The sequence below is a fragment of the Seriola lalandi genome, unplaced genomic scaffold, assembly GCF_002814215.2.
Source record: "Seriola lalandi dorsalis isolate HSWRI2012SDOR001 ecotype SW California unplaced genomic scaffold, Sedor1 jcf7180002054982, whole genome shotgun sequence".
In the NCBI taxonomy this organism is placed as follows: Eukaryota; Metazoa; Chordata; class Actinopteri; order Carangiformes; family Carangidae; genus Seriola; species Seriola lalandi.
Window position 1 is genome coordinate 1301638 of NW_019525531.1, and position 9462 is coordinate 1311099.

Here is a 9462-nt window from a genome sequence, read left to right on the forward strand (position 1 = left end):
TAGAGCTGATTCTGTTTGTTTTGTTTTGGAAAATATTAAAACTTTTGAACTGGGAGCATCAGTAAAAAGAAAAACAGACAAATACTGATTGTCAAATTAACAGTTAAAGGGTTCTTTTCAATAAACAAGGTTAAACTGTGCATGTTACTTACTTTGAAGGGTCAAAAAAGAATGCATGAAGTGTCAGTCATATTCGTACGCTATTCTCTGTGGTGTCCATTTTCATATATTATGAAATAACGAGCAGCCGTTTTACACACGAATCACTCAAACTGCACTTGAATGTTACCACATGGCGACATCCGCCTTAATCTTCATTCTGTTCAGTTCTCACTCACTTAAAAAAATACTATCAGTGTATGACACAGAAATGACAAAGCTATCAGTAGAGTCATCACTGCAGCAGGATGGGAAATGTTGAAATCCTCCAGTGACCTCATCAGCCGATTCAAATTTCTTCGACAAGCCCGGGAAACAAAGCGATTTCCTGGTGGAATAAGTGAGTGCATGTATGTGCTCGGCCAGATTCACCCAAAAATCATTCAGAGGGGCTCTTGGGTCTGTGTACAGAATCCGATTACAATAGAGTGTAAACAGTTACATTGAATGTGGTCCGTTGGTCATCTTACTGAATAGAGGTTTGACACCAAAATGAGTCAGGTCATCTTTTCTTTTTTTAACGTTTATCCAAGAAACATTATGACAAACAAGCAGGGAACTGAAATTAGTATTAATTTCATTTGAATTTAATGGCTTGTAGTTTGACAGCTTAAAAAAAAAACCATTAAGTGATAGTTAATATTAAGACTAAATAAACTTACTCTGTGTAATCTGAATTGGACATTCAGTGCCGAACCCACTGATAATCAACACCAACTTGGCAGCTTTGGTTCTGTCTCCACAAAGACTTCGTAACTGAGTCCCTAATCCCCTAATCCCTACATACAACCTTTGGCAGCAGTTTCAAGACAACAGCCTTTGATAAACACACTCCACACTGCCTGCCCAGCAAACAGAACTAGCTAAAGAAAGTCATAGCGATCATCAACCAAAGTAGATATTTTAGCCAAAATAAATGACACTTCCTGTGAAGATAAGAGACACAGAAAATAACCTGATTTCAGATTTTCAGCAAGCTGACCAACGGACTAACCCCCCGCCCACCCCCTGAAAAAACAAAAACCTTCATGGCAAAACAATATAGTATCATATTTGGGCACATTTATGAATAACACACAAAATGTCATTTAATTCAAAGAACGGACGGGAAATAAAATTGAATTGGAATTACTTTTTCATTGTAAAAAGTAATGCTAGCACGCACTTACATTGAGAAAAAAAAAATAGAAATAAGGAAACATGGTGATTCGTATTGGAAACGTGGAAATTTGAGACGCTGTGTGTCTTGTATCACTGAATAAATTTTCCATTTCATGTTTGCTAGCATCACTTTTTTCCAGTGTATCTTTGTGTCTTGGAAGACAATTTATTATGTTCCACAATTTACAAAATTATTAAAATGTTAGTTTTAACAGTAATTTGCCATGTGACCATGAATATAACAATGTTGTTGTGTAGTTATTTCCAGTGAATTTCTTGCCTGTAAATTTAGACAGGAAGCAATAAGAGTATACATTTTGAATGGAAGCAATGTAATTGTACAGTAACTCACAGAAAGTGAGAGAGTTTCTGTAAATGTAACTGGATGTGCGAGGCGTCAAAAACACTGGTGTCAATGAATTTGGAGAGTGAGTCTTTTCTCACGTTAAGACGTTAAACCAGAAGACTGAGCAACTTTACTGTAAATAGATACAAAAAAAAAATTAGATAAAGCAGTTCAACTTCAAGCTGATAAAAAGAAATAAATAAACGAGAAGTGAAACGTTACAACCTTTACATTTCTGTGCAGCGGAAATCATGTTGAGTCTGAATTCAGTGAATGAGCCAAAAGCTTCACGAAGCTACAAAACAGTATTTTTACAAAAGCAAGACTGTACTTTGTGCTAGTTTCAAAAAAGACAAATCACTACAAAAGGAAACTGAGTTCACATTCATAAATCCTGCGTAGTGTGTTTGGTGTATTGTGAGATGACGTGGCACTGAAACACTAAATACAGAATGATGATGTGGAGTCATTCTGAACGATGTTTCTTGCTTCAGAGGCACAATGAATGAATGTCTACAGGGATATATCATCATGTTATGATCTTTATATCTATATGTGGTGACAATTAGTGTCTGCATTGCAAGTTAATTCATTTTAAAATATATAATTGAATGGGTTTCAGTAGCAGAAGATACTGTAAGTAATAAGAGTAATTGTAATACAATTAGTTAAATAGATAATAATAATATAAGTAAGTAAATAAGTGTTTGGTTCACCTTGCTAATTTTTACAGATTGCTGCTTCCACACCAGGCTTTAATCAGATCCGCAAACAGAGTCGTAGCGCTTGTTTTAACCTGCTTGGAGCACCAGGTGGGTGGAGTTTGTCGCATCAGGATAAAGGTAGGTAACTTAAACTGTATGTAGGCTATATGTAATAAAACCTACACAAGCTACCTTCTAAAATGCAACACACACCAGCGGCATTGCATACCGTTGCATCCGATGATGCCTGCAGGAGACTCCAGAAGAGTCATACAGACATTAAAACACCGCCAGTGTATGGTCCCCTTAAAGTCATATACCCAACACCCCAAAGGACTTTTTAGGTACTTAAGCATTTTAAACTTTCATTATCTAAGTACACCCGCATGCTAATGAGCTCAGCTCGGATGTACCACTTTTGGTGAAGGTCAAGACATAAAAATACTCATTTCTGACTGGCTGACTGAAAATATGGCACTTTAAACAAAGCTTCAGTAAACAGTTAAAACAATCCTCAATCAGTGCACAAAGTCAATAATCCACAATAATCTTGTGGAACCCTGATGTAAGGGAGCATTCACACCAAACAGGGTGTCAGGAGGCAGAACTAAACCTGCGTTCATGTGGTGTGGGAATAATCGGAAATACGAGTTTCTGGCAGGGAAAATCACATGAACGTCCCCTAGAGTTGGAACAATAACTCGGAAAGTCAGCGAAAAGTTTGGCACACGACTTATATATATATGCAGAAACATGCCGGACGAAAATAAAGGTTTGGTTATTGGTGAGAAACTTTTGATTAATGGTGCAAATTCACATATCGCATATACGTTTTTGCTAATATCTAACTTATAATCCGGCATTAGGTTGTGACCGTTAGTTGCTGTCCACATATAGTGACCTAAAAGTAATTTATTAGCAGTAACACAAACACTGGAAACTGTCTTAATACTCTGAGCAATTAAACACAGCACATCTTCTTTGTAGCACGTTGATTCCACATTCCGACATTAAAAGCACATGAACGCACTGAAGCCGGAAGAGCGACTTCCCAACTCAGGAAATCGGAAATCCTGTTGAAGCCCGGTGTGGAAGCCCCCTCTGTAAAATTCACCTGACTCTGAAGGTGCTTGAACATGCTATAACTGTGTAATAATTCATGTGTGTAAATATAGTTGGTTGTCAGAGATTACATTCAGTATCTGTGTCGTCCTAAATCTAAAGTAGTAAATGCTGTTTTAGGCCTATATGTGATCCTCTGTAAAGCTTTTTTTTTTTTTTTGGGGGGGGGGGCGCTCAGGTGTTGTGTTGCTTTTTTAACAAAATGTTACCCACCGACATCAGAAACCTCCGCCGTCGCAGCCAATCACTAACATGTCACTCAAGTTCAATCCAAAATGTGGTGCTGTTGCTTTCAGTGTGAGTTTGTGTTGGTCACCGGATATTACAGTCTCTTACAGTGCAGCAGTGAACAATACGCTCGAATGTGTGTGTTCAAAACTAATTTAGATTAAAAAATAGCACATTATGAAGTTCCATCTTGTCAGTCACTATAAAGATGTTGGGCAGTAGAGAAATTCAGTCTTATTTTTAAATCTTCAGTTTACTTTCCTGCTGCTTTAATGTATAGAAAGATTATAACTTAATGTTTATAACTGGTTGGAGACTGACTCCTTTATTGCAACTGTTTTGGTAAATGTTCCTTTAATTTCATTATTGTGTATTCCCCTTCTATTATATCTTCAAGTCAGAGGATTGTATATACTGGAAATGTGAAGTTTACTGCTGAGTAGCTACTCCAAAGATAATTCCTCATCATCACCAGCTAAAGTTTTATTGCAAAAGTGCAGAATTCGGTGTTTGGGGAAAATGCTGTTTTCGGTCGGAATTTGTATTTTACACGTTTCAGACATGGAGTGGGGGATTAAAACCACCGATGGCCTCCTCTGAAGGACCTCAGGTAATAATCAACCAAAATGACTGTTAAAACATCAGATCTGTGAAGAACACACTGAAGAACACGTTCATATGTTCATGTGTTTACTTTTTCAGATACTAAACAGGACTGAATGTATCTTTGCAGTAGCAATGCAATAAAAGTTTTGATGGAGATCATTTTTCACTTGCCCTATTTAAGAACCTCTAAGCATTTGACGTGGCACAAAGAAATAGTCTGTGTGAAAGGAAAATAATCAGTAATACACTGATTTACTCATTTAAAATCTTAGTAGTTTTAGCCACTATTTTGCACTGATATTGTAAACTACTGTTAAATCCTAAAAGTGGTGATTAACTGAACTCAGCTTAGAAATCTTAGTAAATTAAAGATGTACAGGTGGTTCATATCCCTGAAGTCATGTGCCAACAAAGCAGCAGAGATTTAGTGTTTCAAATTCTGTTGAATTTCTCGTTTTGATTTTTTTTTCCAAGTGGAAAGTTTGTATGCATAAAGTGGTGACATACAACTAAAGAGCACAGTGGTGTGAAAACAAACAAAGTGACAGGATCAGAAGTTCTGCTTTCTGGACAGAAATGATCCTCGAAGAATTTACAGCACAACGCCAGAAAAACAGAAACGGTGAAACACGACTGCCAGCAACTAACCAGCGTTTTGTTACCCAAGTCCTCCTCTTTCTTTCTTTCTGGAGCTCTCTCTCTCTCACACACACACACACACACACACACACACACACACACGCCCAGAAACACACTCACCAGACAACATACAAAACAAAGAGACAGGAGACTTTTGGTTCCCAGTATCACCCTCCAACCGTTACGTCTAGAATGGTGCATTATCATGCAAACCATGCAAAAAACAATGAAAATGTATTCATATAAAAAAATAAGTGTTACAAAATGGCATAGCAAGTATATGTATCCATTCAATCTCTTTTTCCGTTTCCTGATATCCTGAACTTTGCAGTGTCTACACTAAAAATCGCATGCGTCACATGCAGTGCGGTTGGCTTTGCAGCGATAAAGCTTTTGGGTGTATATAGTATGTATATTAATGTTCTTTTTTATTTTAGCTAATTTTTGCGAAGAATGCGCTGTACAGAGTTTTACTTTACAAACGTCTGGTTTCCCTTTTTCTCTGGGCAGTTTCGTTGCCATGGCTCTCTGTCTGGACGGCGGTCGGTTGATGAGATCGGCAGTGGCCTCTGGCGGTCGATGACCTCTCTTGTGACCTCACAGAATCAAGGCGGATTAGACCCGCCTTTATTCCAAATGGTTCAGTCCAGAGATGTGGCTTTGACCCAAACTGATTTGGGTTTAGAGGCATGGGTTGGATTTAAGGTCTTAACTCAGAGTCGTGGATTTCTGTGCAGTCACACAAACACCTCATGGTGGCGTGTTCCACACGGCGTCGCCAAATCCCTCCCCCGTGGAGGAGAGCGGCATGGGCCCCCCGCTGGGTGTAAAAGGGTCTGTGTCTGTGTCCGTCTCCCCCTCCGCCAGGTAGCTCGGTCTGGGTCTCGTCCAGCTTGCGTCCCCGGTTGCCCTGGCCCCCATCGACAGGTCCTCCCCTTCCTCCCCCTCCCGCTCCCCGGAAATGCTGAAGCCACTGGGTGAGCGCTCCAGCTCCTCGTGGTTCACCGACAGCATGGAGAGAGGTGAGTCGGCCCCCTGCCCCCCTGTGGTCCTGCCCAGCCCTGCTGACAAGTCCTGCAGGGAGCTGATGGGCAACACTGTGGGACGCTCGGTGTAGGTGGGGATGGCAGCTGAAGGGTGGCGTTGGTAGAGGTGTGGCGGCGGGGGTTGATGATCTGGAGGAACACGGCCTACTCCTCCTCCTCCTAACCCCACCCCCTCTCCACCTCCTCTTCCACCACCCCTGCCGTAATATGGATTCACCTTGCTGACAGGCACCTGGTACGACATGTGCGGGAACGCCTCTGCGTAGTTGAAGAAGACCCGTCTGATCTCACCGTTCCCCGCAGGACCGCAGGTCTCCAGAGTCATGTGGGCAGCGCCGGCAGAGTCCACCTGCAGGTGCTCAGTGTGCTGGATATGCATGTCCACCAGGAAGTCCAACTTCTTCTCCATGTCCTCCACCTGAGACAGAGACACATTTACACAAGCAGCAGAGACTTCTCATTCTCTTCTAACGTGCTCAGCGTGGGGTAAAGTCACTTGCTGCAAGTGTTAGTTTAAGTAAGCACTGCTAACAAGCTAACAAGCTTCATTTCACATTTCAGCATTTCACTGGAGGGTGTTGCTGGAAGCTTGCTGACTAAGAGACTCTTTACAGGTTGTACAGCACAACTAATTATATACCTCCTGCCTTTATGGACTCTCTGGTTCTCGACTATCAATGGTCAGCAATGTCAAGTTTGCAATTGATCAACAGCATCACGTTACAGTTCTTCAAAGCTGAACTGCGCCACAGTACTTTCGAAATGACTTTGCCTCTTTGATCAAACCCACTGGTTGTTGTGATTTTGTTGATAAGAATTAATTTAAAATTTCTGCCTACTCAACATTCAAGCCATCAAAAGTGGAACAAATAATCAATCTCTAAATGTGCAACTTGTACAGAAAATGAACCAGCAACATGTGGTACCCAACCTTTTTATGTTTGCATCTGTATCCTGACCAAGCTGATACATGTATCGCACTTACAAGAAAGGTTTATTGGTTTTTCACATGTGTTAGTTCATCAGAAATGCAGGAAAACTCTCACTTGCATTACTTATTTAAGTATCTCAAAAGGTGCTTTCCAATTCTAATCCTCACCTGTCTCTCCACCCTGACAAATCTACCCATCATGCTTTGGTCCTCGGTGTCCGGCATGGAGGCGGCTTTGGCTAGGAAGGACTCGTGCCTGGAACACAGGGACACTGAGTAGACGTGGACTGCACAGACATTTGTTCAGGGGGAATGAACAAAACATTCACCAGAGCAGAGAAATTGCTTTCAAAGAAGAATGTTACTTAACATAGGTGTTTAATGTTTCCTAGAAAATATAATGTACGAGACGCAGACGTGACTAATATTTCAATATAATCTTTTTCAATATAATCTTTGACATGGTCTTGTTTAGTGATTACATTTTACCCTACAGCAGTGTGACAGTACCTGGGTGACTGGTTGGGTGGGTAGGTAAAGGGCGTTTTCTGAGTTTTCTTGTGTTTCGGAGTGAGGGGGGGTCCAGGGGCAAGAATCATGTCGATCCTTAAAGGAGGAGAAACAGGATGAGTTCGAGGAAGAGGAGATTTTCACTTCACTCAAACAGACACAAACCTTGTCTGTGATTTGGTTGCTGACCTTGTCTGGAGGTATTTAATTCTACAGAGCATGTCCAGGTGTCCAGCAGAGTACTGCTCGATCACGTCTTTGACATCATAAGGCCTCAGAGTTTCCTTAAACCGCTTCTTGTTCAGGAGGAATTGCATGATCCTGTGAAACAGAGAGGTTAGATTGGGTTAAACAGTGAGGACATTAAGGAGTTTTATCACACTTTACTTACAAAACATGGGAAATCTTTCCGTTTCCCAAGTTTCATGAGACAACGTATGTACCTTACTTGTTGTACTACTGTATTCCAAGATCTAAGCAACTGACTTGCTCCAAAACCATCCCAACTTAACAATTAACTTTGATGCTAATTGTTTTGATCTGAGTCACAGTAGAACTATCCGTCATTCCATCCGATTTGCGACTGTTTATTCTTTTAGTTTCTGGTAGAGGCAGGCTATGTAAAATAGCCCAGACATCCCTCTCTCCACCCACATCCATCAGCCTCTCCTGGGAGATCACATGATGTTCCCAGGCCAGGTGGGTTTCGTAATCCCCCCAATATTTTCTGGTTCTCCCCCGGTCTTGACCAGGGGGCATCAACCACTGTGCGAAGGACACTCATTTCAGCTGCTCGTATCTGTAATCTCCTTTTTCTTGGTCACTACCCAAAACTCACGAGAACCGCTGAGTTTCTGGACCAGCATGCCTCCCGACCGTAAGTCGACTGGAGAATAAAGACCTCAACAGTTTGGTAAAATCCGCCTGTTGATCTCACACTCCATCAAACCAGCAGCTGGCTTCAACATCAGCCATCTATCAGATGTTTTCGAACAACGATTATTAAAGGGGAGCGTTGGGGTTCACTGTCCAGCTCAGAAATACTTTGACTTTGACACTTTCCATGTTTGTATCTGTGATTAAACACAACATCTTTCAGTTCTTTGAAAGTCTCTCAACCTTGAGACCAGCCCGCCACACACTGAGCTCTGTCTTTTGTCCAACTCGCGCTTCAGTCCTTTGCGGAAAGTTTTGGGTCCTGAAACTAAAACCCTTGAGGTCTGAGCATCCCTTTCAGAGAGCCATTCAGCGCTGGAATAATGGTATGGAAGGAAGCAGCACTTTCACAGGGTTAATCACTCATCTCACAGGCCCTCGCACTAGATTGAATTCCTGCATTCTGTCAGCTGTGTGGCCTATAGGTTTACCAGCAGGCTGTCAGCATGTGTGAGATCTGCCTACGCTCTCTGGTTTCTGCAGCTGTCACACTGTTACCTTTCACACTCCTGCAATGACTGGGGCTGAGTATCACACCTGCTTACTGTCTGCATTTATCACTGTCAAACACAGGAAGTGGGCATCAAATGCTTGGTCAGATTGTTGGACTTGTTTGATTGTTTTCTGATCAGATATTTTCTGTTGGGGTATTTGGATAGCTATCCAGACGCATATTATCAATATCTTGAATGTATGTTTTGAAGTCAAAAGGCTTTTACAAAAGTATCGTTTCCCTAAGTACCCCCCAACATCAGCTGGAAACATCTGGCCCAGGAAACTATTATGAAATGGTTTCCTTTGCCTTCCTCAGTAACTGTTATTGGCTAATCTTAATGAAAATCCCTTTCCTTTCAAATGCATATTTGATGGTGCCAGAATACCATATTTTACAGCAGTCCTTCCTCTCTGCCTTTAAATAAATCCCATTCTATCATATTGTACTTCTGACTGGCGATGGATGGAAAGGCTTCATTATGACGTTGACGAACCGCCGACCATCATGAAACGAGCATTTGAAGTTCCTGACCTGACTGCCCTGATGACCAGTTTCAGCGTGGGGATCATCTCCTCCAT

The 9462-nt window shown here is 41.5% G+C and overlaps 1 protein-coding gene across 1 annotated transcript; it reads right to left on the reverse strand.

Moving 5' to 3' along the window:
- Positions 1-5715: 5715 nt before the first annotated feature.
- Positions 5716-9462, reverse strand: kcnq3 (potassium voltage-gated channel, KQT-like subfamily, member 3). The gene is made up of 6 exons (XM_087171242.1): positions 9416-9462; positions 7642-7773; positions 7453-7548; positions 7111-7198; positions 6192-6429; positions 5716-6095 (listed from the first exon to the last, which is right to left on the reverse strand). Exons 1-6 carry the CDS (start codon positions 9460-9462, stop codon positions 5716-5718), a joined length of 981 nt encoding a protein of 326 aa, XP_087027368.1.

What these genes read in the sequence shown, in the direction of transcription:
- kcnq3 (XM_087171242.1), bottom strand. Translation starts at nt 9,462, where the DNA reads ATGGAGGAGATGATCCCCACGCTGAAACTGGTCATCAGGGCAGTCAG. An exon ending in CTGGTCATCAGGGCAGTCAG is followed by an intron (nt 7,774 to 9,415) that starts GTCAGGAACTTC and finishes TCTGTTTCACAG; the next exon opens with GATCATGCAATTCCTCCTGA. An exon ending in CAGGGGTGGTGGAAGAGGAG is followed by an intron (nt 6,096 to 6,191) that starts GTGGAGAGGGGG and finishes GCCACCCTTCAG; the next exon opens with CTGCCATCCCCACCTACACC.